This window comes from Conger conger, chromosome 3, assembly GCF_963514075.1.
Source record: "Conger conger chromosome 3, fConCon1.1, whole genome shotgun sequence".
Classification (NCBI taxonomy): domain Eukaryota; kingdom Metazoa; phylum Chordata; class Actinopteri; order Anguilliformes; family Congridae; genus Conger; species Conger conger.
Window position 1 is genome coordinate 28,952,932 of NC_083762.1, and position 16,517 is coordinate 28,969,448.

General features: G+C 42.1%; 1 protein-coding gene across 8 annotated transcripts in view; it reads right to left on the bottom strand.

Moving 5' to 3' along the window:
• Positions 1–15,688, bottom strand: part of mbnl2 (muscleblind-like splicing regulator 2) — a 66,411-nt gene extending 50,723 nt beyond the window's left edge. For all 8 annotated transcript variants that reach the window (XM_061235455.1, XM_061235454.1, XM_061235452.1 and 5 more), the window contains exons 1-2: positions 15,496–15,688; positions 5,150–5,996 (exon numbers count right to left, since the gene is read on the bottom strand). In XM_061235455.1, the coding sequence (XP_061091439.1) occupies positions 5,150–5,323 (174 nt within the window). In that variant the 5' untranslated portion in view covers positions 5,324–5,996; positions 15,496–15,688. The remainder of the gene's footprint in view (positions 1–5,149; positions 5,997–15,495) is intronic.
• Positions 15,689–16,517: the final 829 nt, after the last annotated feature.

Sequence of the window (16,517 nt, forward strand, 5' to 3'; positions counted from 1 at the left end):
CCAGGGTTAATGGCCGGGCAGCCGCTCAGGCCCACAATGTCCCGCTTCTCCGTTCTCGCAGGCCACAACCGGAGCCCCGCAATATTATCCCCAGCCACATCCATGCCTCGCACCGGTGAGAAACATTAAGAGGCGCCCTAAGAAACGCTCCGGATATATAGGGTTGTAATTCATCCCTTCGTCCAACGGCATACTCTGAAACGAGAGGCTTTCCCGCCGTTGGACACCTATCCGTTGGGTGTTACGGGCCGCTGAGGCAGGCTTCCGCTCTGCCTGCCACTCGGAGCGGTTTAAAATGGGCTCCTCAGACCGGGAGAGGATTCACTACAGAAATAATCCAGGGAAGCGGGGCTGGGATGTGCTGCAGAGTGTTCAGCTCCTGGGAGGATTAAAGCAGCCACAGACAGGGCTGTTGAGGTGAGGCGGAGCTGCACCATGGTAATCCCAGAGAAAGCCCCCAGCGCACTCCATGTACAGGAGCTCTTATGGGCTATTCCCATTGTTGACAGTGTTGCAGCATCAGCAGTAGAGGGGAAAAAAAAAAAAAAGTATAGAAAATTTGAGTTGCCAATTGGGTTCTTTGGGATTATCAAAAATGCCAATGCTTCCCTTCCTGACTGGGAAGTTTGCTCCTCTTGAAATCATCAGCATATTTACTGTACATGCTAGCTGGTCATTTTGCTGGAATGACATTTTCCTATTTATTTCATGCAAGGCGATATAAAGTTTAAGAATAATTTAAAAAAACTTGCAGTTTTCAACTATCAACAAAATATGCTCAACTTTTGTAACATGTGTGTGGTCATAAATGCCCTCTGCATGCAGTCCAGAACCACCCCATCCCAGCAGGACTCCATTTCCATTTCTGCTGAAGTCTCTTCTAAAAATAAGCAGCATTTGGTGCTCTGCCACTAAAGCACTTAAAATGTGAATGGCCTATGACTCCACTCTGTTCCAATTTTAAATTCTACTTGACTCATACAGCCTATGATATGAACGTAATACCATAATGCTGCCTATGGTATAATAATGATTACGGACTGTCATACAGTTTAGCCTGTGACAATTATAGACCAAGGACATTTATTTTGGATTTAATTTGGATTCCATTTCATGTTTCCAAACATGTTTTGTATTTTAAACTATGATAAATTAGTTAAATGATTCTGCATTAGCAGTATTATTCTGCATTAAACTCTTTGCTGCTGGAAATATGCTACACCCAATTAAGTCAGTAATTTATTCAAATTCAGAACAATTTATTTTCAAGGCTCATAAAATTATACTTTCCCCCCCCCCCCAATTTGCATACTTCTGAAGTACTATGATCAGCATAGTCAGAAAGTAGAATGGGGGTCATTAGAGAATAAGCAACATCACCACACTTTAACATCAAAGGAACATGCTCACTTAAATCAAAATGATGTTTCAAAGCAGACAATGAGTGTCGAGGTTTAACTAAAGGGATGACAATCAAAAATTAGACACGTACATGTATAGAGATAGATGATGACCCATCAAATAAATCACTGAATTTGATAGAACACAGCAGCTGTAGTCAATCTCCAATATAGTCCACACAATTACCATCCATTTGTGTTTTCTGCCCTCTTTCCAACAAGTTTTAAAATAATAGCTTATGACATCTGTATGACAGCTAAAATTGTTTTGTCAGTCAAAAAAAAGTTGTCTTGCGGGCATGGCATGGGCATTATACATGGAAAACTCATTCAGAAGCAGAAGAAAACCCTTCAGTATACCTCAGTACAATGACAGTCGAAATTTTTGTGTTTGCATGAAGACATCAGGTAAACGCCTCGAATTTGGCATTTGCACATGACTTTGTCTGTCACTGAACCAAGCCATGACCTAAACTAATGCATGTAATAAAGTCCAGAGCTCGATAAGCTGCAGGCTTTGCTGCTGAACATTTTCAGCACCTTGCACTGCGCAGGCAAGCCTGTGAGGGAAGCTGCATCTGAATCATTGTTCCTGTGAGACGAGACCTGATCTACTTTCATATAACAATTTGTCACTGTCGGTGGAGAAGCATTTCCAGGCGCTTAATTAGCGAATGAAAGTGTAGGCTCATACCTGGAGAACAAGCCTGGGATATTTAAGGTGGAGTAACTGTAATTTGAGATGCTATGCAGTGTGCAGGGGGAGCAGGGTATGATTGGTAGGTGAAATACTACTTTAAAGGGATAGCTCATATTGGCCTAACGAAACTAGCTACTCCTGCCAAACAAAAAAAATGCTGTGTATACAAAGCTAAACAAAACCGAAGATGCGAAAGTGAAAACCGAACATAATGACGGGCTTGTGACAAGCATAACTTTAAGGTGTAATTATTAACAGGCTTGGATTTATGTTTATTCACTTTCAGCATCAAAATAGTGAAACAGACCTATACACTAAAAGGATAGGCCGTTATTAGCCTTTAAAAATAAACCTGACTTGGCCAGCAAACATACATACTAATATTAATGCTGTCTGCCACACAGATGATTAACACATCCAAAAGCTACTTTGTGTTCCACACATTTCCCTGTTGAAAAAATATTCAGGAGATCCTATTATTTTCGTATCTACTGCATATCTGGCAGCAGCACTGTGGTTTCAGGCTTATTAGATACCTTGGACCCTTCATGACTGAAAGCCATTTAGCCATTTAGCCAACAAATGTGTTCCATACTGTTACTGTTACTGTTACAACTAGTCCCACCCCAAATTCCCATTGAGATCCATTCAAATGCAAAGACTTTTGTAGTATCGCTTGTAGCACAACCTGAAAACAAGATTTCTAGACTCTGATTATGTTGACTGGTCACAGGCATCAGGAAGTCATGACATGCAAAGGATATGCAACCAAATACAAAACGTGACTTATTTGACATTGTTCATTTGTCTCAAACATTGAAATGGGGGACTACATATAAAAAGTAGTGTAATTACTATGTGGTGAAACCAAAATGTAGAGAAATACCCTTTAATAAAAGTTCTGAGTTGGTAATTTGACCATGTACGAATTGTTTGATTGCAAATAAAGAAAATTAAATATGAAATTAGAAAAAACGGAAAAAGACAAGGTGACCCCAAACTTATTAATGGTAGGGTATATATAAAATATTAAAGAACAAGACAAGTAGTTTGTGGTATGTTGGAAGATTTAATTCTCAGTCAGGCACCAGATACTAAAAATAGTTTCCACATGTTATGAAGCTGGCAGGTCTGAAAAGCAGGACATCAGTGTTTCCCACATATAGGTGTTACTTGGGCGGCTGGCCCAGGTAAGTCATTAGCTGCCCAAGTAAACGCAGAGATAATATTTTTGCGAATTTTCTATTTTTTTTTTTTTAATCCATCTGAGAAACAAGGCCATCTTGGATTGGTTAACTAGCGGGCAATATCCCCTCCTTCTACCTCTCCCATCCCTGTTCACGATGCAGGTGAAGGGTAGCACAGAATCGCACATACTCTGCACACTTGTCAAGTTGCTTATACGCACACTTGTCAAGTCGTTTCCCATTAAGTTGTGGGTTACTGTTTTGGGCTTGTTTTCAAATGTCTAGACACTTGTTTGGAAATGTAACGAGCAACCAGGTTTTTCACATTTCTCACTACTATTGTTCAAGGACACTAGCTAACTAGATAATTAATGTAGCTATTCCAACCCCACCCCCTGCCCGGTCCAGCAATCACAAATTCCAACAACTTTTCTAAAAGCTGCTTCTGCTTACTGTGCAATTATTCTCTGACTTCGGAATACTATGACAGAAACCGTGCTGCCCTGGTAGTGATGCAGCCCAACATGACCACGCAGCCAAAACCCAGTTAGTGCGCGGGCAGGACCCCATACACTCGGTCGTTTCATGTGTCTTGAATATCCAAATAATATCCACATAAAAATGCAAGTGTTAATGCACCCAAGACGCATTACGAAAGGTTTTAAATCCGATCGACCAAACCACTTTAGCAAAATTAGGTTGGTTAGGGACACTCATCGGCGATAACAATGAATTAAAAATGCATTCCCAACCTGTGAGAAACACTAGAACATTGCAAGTTAACCGTTTCTGGACAAGAATTGCTATTGACAAGTCCATTAAAATACATTTGACAGACATTATTAGCAGTTGAGCCTTTAATGGTGTTTTCATTGCTGGTGTTCTTGGTACATAATAGTGGCAGACACATTTTAGTACTAATATTGTTATATGCAAAGCAATGAAAAAATAATGACAGAAAACAATCATAAAATCTAGCGAATGTAGTACATTTAAGTTTTGGTGTGCCATTTATATTTATTTTCTAGGATACATGAAAATAACAGAGCATTCCATCAGAAATGAATCTGACCTCACCCTTTTAGATTTTAACACATTATTTATACATGGTAACCAGTATGAGAGTGATGATTTGATAATCAGAAAGGCTAACCATTCTGGAGCCCTCTTAGTTGACCCATATTGGATGTTGGACCCCCCCTCCATCCTAGCTAAAGACACATATCTTCTTATGTTTTTCAGTGATCTGATGATTTTAAAAAAAACTTGGTAATCTGAAGTAATATTTGACGTGAAAAAGAAAATCATAGGCAACATGAAGGTAGACCAGCGATACTCAACTCCACGTCCTGTGGGCCACAGTGTCTGCAGGCATTTTCTTCAACCGTGCGGTACACCACCTCATTTCACTAATTAGCTTATTATCTGAACCAAGCAGGTACAATAATTTGTGAAATCAGGTGCTGCAGCACAAGGTAGGAGCAAAAAAGACACTGCCGCCCGCAGGACACGGAGTAGGCCTAACGCTGAGGCAGACTATGTAAGGCATCTGTGCCTTTACGTAGGGTGGGGGTGGGGCTCCAATATGGGACAACTGAGGGCCCATGTCTCCTGAATGGTTGGTCATCCTGGTTAATGAAACCACATTCTAATACTCTTTATATAGGTTAATTAAAAGTAAATGATAAATGACTAATTTCTGAAAGAATGCTCATAACTAATGCAACTTTCAGAAAAGCAGTAATACTCCCACTCGTCATCTGCCTTTATTTCTTCCTTTGTTTTAATGCAGCATGATGAGTTTTTTTTTATGTTACTAATGGATGAGCTTCAAAGAAAAAACTGTGCATGGCATTCCTTACCTTTAGTGAGTCGAAGCAGGCAATAACTCTTCCATTTTCCACCTGGCAGCTCTTCGGCGGGTGTGCAAATTTGCATTCCTCATCACTACGTGAACACGTTCCTCTCTGAAACTGCCGGCACACTTCCAGCGTCAGCCATTTTGTGTCCCGTATTGAAGCAATGTTTAAAGCCATATCAAAAACAGGGGGAAGAGAAGCCTTGGGGTTTTTTTGGAGAAGATATTGACTGCGGTTCGGTCTTCGTTTACAAAAAAATATTCTTGGAAAGCCTCTGCGAGAAGCTAATGGGACAAAAAAAAATTGTTCAAGACTTTTGGCTCAGGTTATCGGTTTGAGAAGGTCTGAAACTGACAAGATGGCGGGTTGATACGCCAACACGGCAGCAGCATGGGGAACAGACCAAGTTATCTGTCAGCGGCTGGTCACTCATCAATCACTCTGTCCCTGGTGCAGACCTCGAGCAGGGGAAAGGGACATGCCAGGCCGTATGCTGGACAGACAGACCATCAGAGTGTCTCCGGCACTCTCAAGGCAATGGCACTCCTTAGTGGAATATTAAGACTAGTAGGACATGCAGACCGTTGCTGGTATTTATCAAGTCTCAGAACCGGTCTGCTCTTTGTGCTTCGTCAGCGGCTCCTCCTCCTGCTCTAAATCTTTCCACTTGAAGTCGGGGAGTTTTGGGAGTTGAGCGGGAATGCAATGGAGGGCCAAGTGTTGCGGTATTGAGGTATTGTATTTTCTGTCACAGCTCTGGTGAGGCCAGATTTAGAGAGACATACATGTGTGGACCAGTGAGCAGCTTCAAGTAGGGATGTTGTCGGTCAAGGCACTTTCTGTCAAAGATCTGCCAAAAGAACAGGGGGAAGGGTATTAAGAGCATTTTACAAACAATACTACACCAGCCTAGAGTCTTAAAGTACACACGAGAGAAATTAGAAAATATATATAATTCATGAACACATTTCACATATTTTATATTCTATTATGAACATATCACAGGTTAATAACTGAAGCTGACTTTATAGTATGATTTATAGTATGGGTACATTTCGATAAGCACATTGAAAAATTAGAAAAATATTTATGCTTATTTATTAGTGTTTAAACAAGACAATTTTTTTCCAAGATTTTAAAATCATCGTTTAAAAATACCCACAATCTTCCAGTACTACTTCAGGCTGGCACAGGAACTTTCCGCTATGACATGTTAATGATCAACGCTTTGAAGCATAGCCTCACAAATGAATTCAATGACTGAAGCCAGAATTTGTCAGAGACAAAGCTGCTTTTTGATGCAGCTGTCCTGACCTTCAGAACTGATACAAATGTATTTCAATCCACCACAGTTGTCCTTCATGAAAAAATAACCAAACACACAGTCCTTCCTCATTTCAGTGATGAAACTGAAAATTAAAACATGAAGTAACCATTGCTTTTAGGAAAGTCTACATGTCAGCCTGCCTGTGGAATAAAATGGGCTTGGCATGTTCAGGCTGAGATCAGTGCTGTTCAGTGAGCACAGATGTTGTGGGACTAGAAAGGCTCCACGTTACCAGTATTTATAGCTTTGGGAAGCAAACTTGATAAACTCTGCACCCATTCAATGATGTATATGCTATTAACAGACTTACATGCACTAAGTATTTTCCCATCCAGCGAGAATTTACATTCAGTTGAACATTAACAGCATGTCACATAGTTATTTGCATACATTTATTTTTTCATTCTGTCTAAAAGAATAGAACGCCGAGTATCAAAATCCTTCCCTGCATGTAACGTCAGTGATGAAGCAAGCTGTAAATATGCTTTTGTGGCGATGTGGAAAATAATTTTCAGACTTCATTAATATTAAGAACAGTTACGATTTTTTGCTTTTTTATGCCAAATATACTTTTTTAAAATATACTTTTGTATCTCAAGTGTTAATAATGAAAACATATCTGACTGATATAACAGTAACAACCAAAAGAGTAGTCATATACTTCTATGGAGATTAACCCTTCAAGGTTTAACACATCTAGAGAGCACATCTTCACAACCTCTCAAAGAAAAAAAAAAAAAAGAAAAAAAAAAATTAAGAATGTCAAAGCATTGTTGCTTATACTACAGCTGCCTGCCAATGAATGTTGGTTGCAAGTGCAGCTAAGGGGTTAAAGCTGCTGTTGGTCATTTTGTTGCATTGTACTCAAACACTCCAGTGTGCAGAATAGACGGCAGAGGATGGCACTGCCCCATATAATGAGACAGCACAATGTAGAGAGCAGGGTCAGCCTACGGAGTGACCAGAGGAATATCTGACCAAAACGCTTATTGCAGCGATTTTCTGGGCTGCAGTCCAACAGCCTGAAACTGGCCGAGACTTTAGGCGAGCGCCGGGCGTGATGATGATGCTAGCTGGTCTGAAACAGTCCAAACCTGACACGGCTCAGTTCAGATCAGACATGACATTTACAGAAGGGCCAAGACTATGAATGGGGGGTGGGGGGTGGGGAGAGGAGGACAGAGACAGGCAGCGACAGCATATTGATATACAGCGGGGTGCAAAAGTCTGGGCACCCTTGTTACAATGATAACAGATTAAATTATTGCTTTTTATTTTCATTTTTTATGGTTTAAAAATTATACAAAAGGAAAATGGCCCTGTGCAATTGTCTGGGAACCCTTTTGGATTATTCTTTGTTACTTTCTAAAAAGATGATTAGAGTTTGAGGTCAAACTGTTTGAGGTCTGTCATCTCACTCATGAGATGACAGATTCGAATTTCAGCTTTCAATCCCTGGTATTTTTATCTAGATTTATTAAACAACTTAAAACATATCACCTTTTGTATCAGAACACCCCATTTGTAGGTGAGCAAAAGTATTAGAACATGTGAATGACAGGTGTTTCTTGTTACCCAGATGTGTCCTGATAGATTGATTGGTTAAACAATAAATAGTCTTGAATAGTTCTCTTGGTTTTAGTCTTGGGTTTTGTCTGCGAAGACTGCATGTGTTAGAAAAGATAAATCAACATAAAAACCGAGAGCTTGTCTTTGGGACAAAAGCAAGCCATTTTGAAGCTTAGCAAAGAGGGGAAATCGATCAGAGCCATTGCACAAGCATTGGGGATAGCTTGTACAACAACTTTGAATGTCCTGAAAAAGAAAGAAACCTCTGCCGTACTGAGCAACAGACATCCAACAGGTCAACCATAGCAGAAAATAGCAGATGATGACAGAAATATTGTGAGAGCTGTGAAGAAAAACCCCAAATCAACCGTTCAAAGAAGACTTGGGAGCAATATACAGGCTATACCACAAGATGCAAACCACTCATCAGTAGTAAGATTACAATTGGTGAGATTACAATTTGCAAAGAGTACAGAGATGAGCCACAAAAGTTCTGATTGAAGGAAAAAACCACCCGAAACAAACAACTGAAAGAGCCTACAGTAAAAACATCAGAAAAGAAAAATGCAAGTTTGCTGATGTCAATGGGTCGCAGGCTTGATGCAGCTATTGCAAACAAGGGATATACTACCAAATATTAAGTGTTATTCATTTACTTAAATACTCTGTTCTTCTAAAGTATCCAACTGCAGTGTCTGCCTGGAGTTAACACCCATGGGTTCCACTAAACAGTTGTCCAAGGATGTCAGAATGAAGATCGTTAATTTCCACCCAAAAGGAGAAGGCTACAAAAAACATTTTAAACTACCCATTTTCACTGCCAGAAACATTATTAGAAAATTGAAGATACATGGAACAGTTGAAGTCAAGGCAAGGTCTGAAAGACCAAAAAGAATTTCAGATATAATGGCCCTGCTGAGAAATGCTCAGAAAAACCCACACATCACTGAAAAGAGATGTAAAAAGAGTAGCAAACACAGATGTAGCTGTTCAGAGGACAACTTTTGCACAGGGCCCTTTTACTTTTTTTTTGTTTTTTGTTTTTTTAAAGGTTCGCTTCTGTTCACTTAGATATTAATTGTAAAAGGCTTTTTCACCAAGGGTGCCCACATTTTTGCACACCACCGTAAACTGCATAATAAGAGAAAGAGAGAGGGAGAGAGAGAAAGAGAGAAGAGAGGGAAAAAAAAAAGAGAGAGTATTTGATAATAGCCCGCACAGAGAAAAAGCAGCCTTTGGCTTGCCTTTCTGACTGCTCGTGAAAATCTCCCGCCAATTCGGAATCCTTTCTGGGAACATCTGGAAATATTTCCATGTGTGAACTGGGAGCAGGAAAAGGCAGAGGGAGAGGAAGGAGTAGCAGTTGGGGGCAGGGCCTGAACACCAGGCTGGGGTAGAAGGAGCAGCTGCTACTGAAGCCTTCCCCTCCGGTTCGAACAGCGTGTTCCTCTGTGAAAGACTGCGCAGTGCCGTGGAGCAAGGCCGCCGTCGACTGCACTCAGAGCAAATCCCAAACTTACAAGAAAAATATCATTACATTCTTTATGTGGAGGTGTGGCAACAGAGGCATGTCCAGACTTGGAGATGAGAGTTACATTTACTGTCAGCCAGATCTCCAATGTCTGCAATTTCACAAATGTGATGAGCAATTACACCGAATGTTTTCATGCGCCCCTTCACATGCAACACTGTGGTGCCACTTGAGTGCCTCTACCGGACACAAGTTTGCCGTCGATGCACTGTCACTTGCTTCTCGTTTCCAAGGCCCCGTTTTATAAATTAGACATATGCATAGCAACAGCAGAAGTAGAGCTAAAAACGGAAACTCTATCATGGCCATTTCATAATGAACCAATCTCATTTGTTTGGTTAAAATGACACTTCAGATGATGATTTCATACCTCCACCACCCCCACAGTAAAAAGGGAGCTTTAATTGCGCTTGACAGCAGATGGAGGGTAGCAGGTTTAATGTTCAGTGAATTGAAGAGGAAAATGGAAAAACGGCAGGATTTTGCAAGTATTCAGCAAGTGTATTTCACAAAGCTGTGAACTTAACTTGCATTTTGTATGTCTGATCATCAGTTGATACAACGCTGGTTGTAAAATGGTATATTCAGAATATTGAGTAAATAAAAACATAACCTAATGCTGTGCAACCCTTACCTGACCCCATCAAAAAAAACAAAAAACAGATACAATAAAAAAATAAAAAATAAAAACATTGACCAGTGATATCTGCAGCCATGATAGGTTTGTGCTCTCCTGCCCACAAATTAAATTATATTGCAGACAATTCTTTGAAGGGGAGCACACCAGCTGAAATGGATTATTGATTATCAAATATCTGTTGATTCATTCATTCATTCATTATCCTAACCCGCATATCCTGAACAGGGTTGCAGGGGGGCTGGAGCCTATCCCAGCATACATTGGGTGAAAGGGAGGCATACACCCTGGACAGGTCGCCAGTCGATCGCAGGGCACACACACCATTCACTCACACCCACTGGCAATTTAGACTCTCCAATCAGCCTAACCTGCATGTCATTGGACTGTGGGAGGAAACCGGAGTACCCAGAGGAAACCCACGCAAACACGGGGAGAACATGCAAACTCCGCACAGAGAGGCCCCGGCCGAAGGGGATTCAAACCCAGTACCTCCTTGCTGTGAGGTGGCAGTGCTACCCAATGCACCATCCGTGCCGCCCTATATCTGTTGATAAACAATGAAATTATCATTTTAACTAGGGGGGGAATTTGAATGCTATCTTAATGAATTAGCAAATAAGTTAGTGAATTCGTATATGCTGCATAGCCCCCAAAACAGAATATGCATATTGCCTGTGCAAGGCCTTCGGCTTGCTCAAGAATACAAATATGAACCTGCCGTCTGTGTGGAAATGACTCTGCAGCTCAGAGCCATTTTTGCTAACAGTTCTTGTCGACTTAACAGGAAATTAAACAAAAGCCATGGAACAAAAAAATGACTATCAAACCTCGCTTTAATCAAGGAATATAACCATTTGTGCATTTTATGGACTGTGATCGAGAAACGATGCTCCGATAAGAAATGCCAAAGCTCCTTCTTTGCCAGTCGGATGCAACATGGTCGCACCAGAAGCACGTTCCTCCTTTGGCACAACGGCGGGGATTAACATCTACACTTAACAGACCAATTAGCATAGGAAAGAGGGTTTAATGAGTGCCCGACGGGCCCCTGGCCTCGTGGAGCCGTCGTGCAGCAGAGGACAGAAAGGAGGATGCAGAGCGGCTGCCCCGCTGTTCACCGCTCCGCACTCTGAGCCCGCTCCTGAACGGACCCGGGGAGTGGAGCGCCGTTTTGAAACGCCGCCATCGAGGCAGAGTACCGCTGTGCCCCTGCGACTGGCGCGATCCCTGGCCCTGGCTCTCCCTAAACACCGCTTTTCCACAAGCCGGACTGTCGTCCCGGACAGGGGGAGGGATGGTGCTCTCCAACGTGGAGGGTGGAGCAATTTCAGACGAGGGAGCGATCCGCCGCCACAGGAGGGGAGTGCGTGAAACCCTGCGGCCGTTCGTCTCCTGGTAGAGGAAGGCCCCTGATCCACATTAATATCTCAATTACAAAGTATTATTCTCCTTTCTTGCTTCTGAGTGCATACTCTCTTAGGCCGGATTTAATTTCCTGTCTTCCCCAAGGTGAAACAACTGTGGGAGAATCGGAACCAGAATCAGGTGTCCCATGTCAAATGAGACCTTTCCCCAATTAATATGATGTTATTTTTAGAATCTATGAAAAAGTAAACGGCTAATTCTTCTGAGAAACAGAGAAGGTTAATGGATTTATTTATTTTGCTCTGGTTAATTCAACTGGTAAGTGTTTTCAATGTAGTGCAATACAAAGGGTGCAGTAACACTTATTTATTTAGGGGTATGAGCTACATAAAACTTACAAAATAATCAATGGAATATCTCAATTGTTTACGTGAATTGTGATAGGATGCCTGCAAATTTTAATAAATGCTTCTGCAAATGCTTCAATTACAATTTAGCATGTGCACTCCACATCGGTTAAGTCTAGCTGTACTAACATTTCATGACGAGTTGAAAATGTATACCTAGATAACCTAATCCATTTCAGTTAGGTTACAAAGTGCAACGTTAATAACAATAACAATCCCCCCAATATAGTAGCTTTCCAACTGACTGCAAATTGATTCCAGGATCTTACAGAAAATGGGAACACTACCGACAAAACGTCAGAAAAGTAAAAAAAAAAGGATAAGAGGAAAGAAAGATGCAGTACAGCAGCGCTACTGTATTCCAGGACCGGACGGTTGGCGCAGTAATGCAAGTAGGAAACGATCAGGCGAAGTCCAAACACCCCTGAAGGATAAACGCGATAAGAGATAACAGATGGTACATAGGTAGGACGGCGGCAGCGACACCCTTGTTGTGACCTGCGGAGATCAGTTCCTCTTCTCCCCTCTCCCCCGATGGCGGCCGGCGGGGACAGGAAGCCGCTGTCGGGTGGCTCTGCTCCATGAAGCGCGGCGGCGCGGAGGACGCCAGCGCCCGCCTGGCTGCCGATAAACGGACAGCGGAGCCGGCGAGCGCCCCGCCGCAGGCCTGCGCTAATCAGGGTGACATATTTGACTGATTAATGCCGCTAACCTTGAGTCGGCTCCATCCTCGGGTTTATAAAATTTTAATTTCGTCCGCTGTATCGACTGCACTATATTTGTCACTGGGCAAGCCTTTCAGGCAGATGAGACAAATGCTAGTGGAGGGGGGTGGGGGGTGGGGGTAGGCAATATCGGAGATGACAACAAGCGAATATATTTGAAAGGAGCGTGCGCGTGCAAATCCCTCCCGTGTGGGGGGGTTTCCGAAAGGGAAGCGCAAAGCCGACGTGACGACAGTGGGTGCCCGTTTCCACGGAGACCTCCAGTAAAGCCTGGGAGACCCTCTGACCAATGGGGTGCCGGGGAGAGCTTGCTGCTGGGCTGTGTGCATCGGAGCTGCTCATGACAGCTGAGTATAGATTTTGTGCCGTCATCTTATTTCACAGAGAACAGAGGGGGTTCCAAATCGCGAAAGTGGTTTCACCTCCGAATATCGAGCTCACCTCATCAGAACGGTTTTTCATCTTCCCTTTTATGAAAGTATCCTAATCCGACAGGAATATGCTTTTACAGTGATATGATAACAGGCTCAGATGACTTGCATTGACATTGAAATGCGCAGGACATTCTAATACACTACCAAGGAGGAAGCACTGCATATTCAATTTGTCCCTATCACATTTATATGAACTAAAGGAAATAACATTTTCCACAACTGGAAAAACCATCAATTCTACATCATTTTTTTCATTCCCCAACTGATATTTCAGCCGATTTTCTTGTGAACAGTAAATTATGAGCATATGACTCACCCTCAGACCAGACGGCACTGAAAAAGGCAGCACAACCAATAAGGTTATGGGCAAGTTCCATTTGTAAAATGCAAATAATGTAACCTTTTCCACTGTGTCTAAGCCCTTTATGCCATACCAAGAATCCATTAAATACTTGACAGGTTTATGTACGCAGAATAGCTCAGAAACATTCTGCACAGTCCAACGAGAAAACATAATGGAAATATGACCTCATCAGAAGCTGTATTACATTACTTCTAAAGGTCTTCATGTTGTGTATACAACGGAAACCATGTTAAAAAAAAAAGCGTTCTCTCTCATGAGACTGCAATGTAAAAAGCCATTTTGGAAAAGTTCCATTTGAAACTTCAAAAACATGTGGTTTCAGATTAACTTGTACATTTCAGGCCAGCAAACTTCAATTTTTTTATTTAGACAATACAAAGGGTTTTTTTGTTTGTTTTCTACTGGTGCAAGGAGGAATGACAGCCAGAGGTAACTGCAGAGAGGTTACTAGAATAAGCAGGTTACATACCACAGCCCTGCATGGCCACATTTTACTGAGTCAGCAGAAGACCATGCTCCACATTCTAATAGCCTTAACTAGGAACTGAACTGCGGTGACCTGAATTATCTTGATGTTGCTAATGCTGCATCTCTCAATGCGATCATCCACTGCTTATCTTGAGAACAATTCTACCCACCAGGAATGCCAAACGCTCTCCCTCTGCTCAGTATTGCGTTGTGCTTGTAATTTCCCACAGTCTTTAGAATGTGGGACCCATGTGCAATGTAACTAAGACGTCGCACTCGCAACACACTGCTGGATGGCAAGATCTGGCTGTTGACTGAGAGCTGGCGACTTTCCTGTGCAGAATATACTGTATCCCTGACACTCGCTCAGTATTTTTATTAACGTCTCCATTGTTCTTTGCAGCAAATGGACTGATCCGACTTATGAATCAAAACCCATCCATTCCAAGGCCAAATCAACGAATAATGCTTTAGTTAGGAAAAATAAATGTATCTACTTGTGAAAATTCACATATTCAGGCAAAAACGTTTGAGAACTATACATAAGTAAGTCCTTGAATCTTCAGCTCATTTAACCATTAACTGCAAAGTCATGACAAGGTATTAGGATATGGGCACAATGATTCAGCTTTTTTCCAGAGGAAAAAAATAAGAAGAAAACTTCATTACCAACTACTGAAATATGAATAACCACAAAACCAGCCTATACAAACATGGCTGATGAGCCACCTTTTCATGCCCAAGCCAATGCGGTCCTGAATCGATTTGGGGAGTTAACTGGCATCTGCAAGGCCTTAATAATGAGGCATTAAAATTAGGCCTTGCTGGGCAGTTTTAAACAGGAAGGGCAGAGACAGTTTTCCATTTGAAATCCACCCTTTTCCTCCCTACATGTTTGTTAACCGTTTGACACGAATCGGGTATTTCTTGGACATTACTTTCCAAGAGACACCGCTCTTAATGTCCTACTCCATTGTGCGCTATGGACAGATACGCAGTAACATAACACTTTACTAAGTACTTCAGAACCATTACGAACAGTCTGGGCCCTCATTAAATTTGCAGAAAATCTCTGGCAATTACAGAACCTGCCATTAACGCTGCATATCCTGTGCTAGGAAGGGGGGGGGGCAAATACCGTCCCTGTGAAAGGAGGATTGGTTTAACAGAAGACTCCCAGAACCTTGAACCTTTACACAAATAAGTATGCTGGGGTTTAGGCTGAAAACAGATGTAGATAAGACACGTTCCTCTGGAAAAGCAAGAGAAAACGGAGAGAAATTCTCTCTCACGCTCACGCTCCTTTCACACAACGGCAGAAAGAGTAGCTCGAGTGCAAATGGATACGGGAGTATCTGCAGCAGTTGCGTGCTGAAAGAGCAGTTTCTAGGTTTACACTACCGGCAGCCACCCCCCGCCAGCTCCCCCCACCTCTTTCCTCCCCGCATGGTATGCACCATAATGCAGCAAACTCCTTTTTAAACAAGTGCTACAAAGAACAGGGAAACAACCCTCCCACCTCAGTTGCTTGAGTCCTCGAGCTCTTTGCAGCCTCTCTGCACTGCCGCATAGGAAGCATCTGCTGTGGCGGTCTCGCTCCTCCCGATTAGGTGCTATCCCGAGATAATGAGCATGTGAATTGTTGTCATTCCCGGCTCGGCACCGTGTGCTCAGGGCCCATGACTAGACAGGGATTTCTCTTTCAGCGAAGAGTGTCTGCTGAACTCTGAGGCTGAAACATTTCCAGTCAACCCCCCACCAACCCTCTCCTTCTCACCCTCCCCCTGCTTGGCCCGCCCAGCAGGGCCCGGGCCAATGACAGCTCGAGCTTGAGATCTGCTGCTTCGCGATTGGTCGCAGTGCAGGGACTGACTGCCGACTTCACAGCCTCTGGGGACAGCCCTATGAAGGCTAATCTTAAAGGCATTTCTCCGTTTTCATACCCATCTCAATAGTTACAGTTGTTACTTTGGTTTATGTAAAGATATGCCATTTTCATATATTATATCTACTATGAATCAACAGTATGAACTTCTATGGGAAATGTGAAGGAATACTGGTAGACTGGTTTGTTGGGACTTTGAGCTTTCTGAATAAATATAAAATCATTAACTAATTTTGTCTTGAATAGAAACAAGATAGATGGCACAGATGATAGCACAGCATACTGCTTATATAAAAAATAAATCTGTGAAGACACAAATTGCTGTACAGTTTTGGGGAAAATGTTTTTTAATTCTGCTGCATCACTATCCAAATGTTAACAGAATACCAGTCTTAACAATTGGTGACACTTCATGTGAAAGAGAACGGCAGTACTGTTATTGAAATAGTCTTTTACTTTGTCAAAAGCAAAAAAAAATAAAAAACATTTAGCCTACCATGCAGCCTTGCAGAATTTGCTGAAGTAAACTAGAATTTTATGATGTCTATGGGGGCAGTCAAGTTAAACCTAAATTACTTCAATATACACTCACTAAGCACTTTATTACGAACACTCTAATAATACTGGGTAGGGCCTCCCTTTGCTTTCAAAACAGC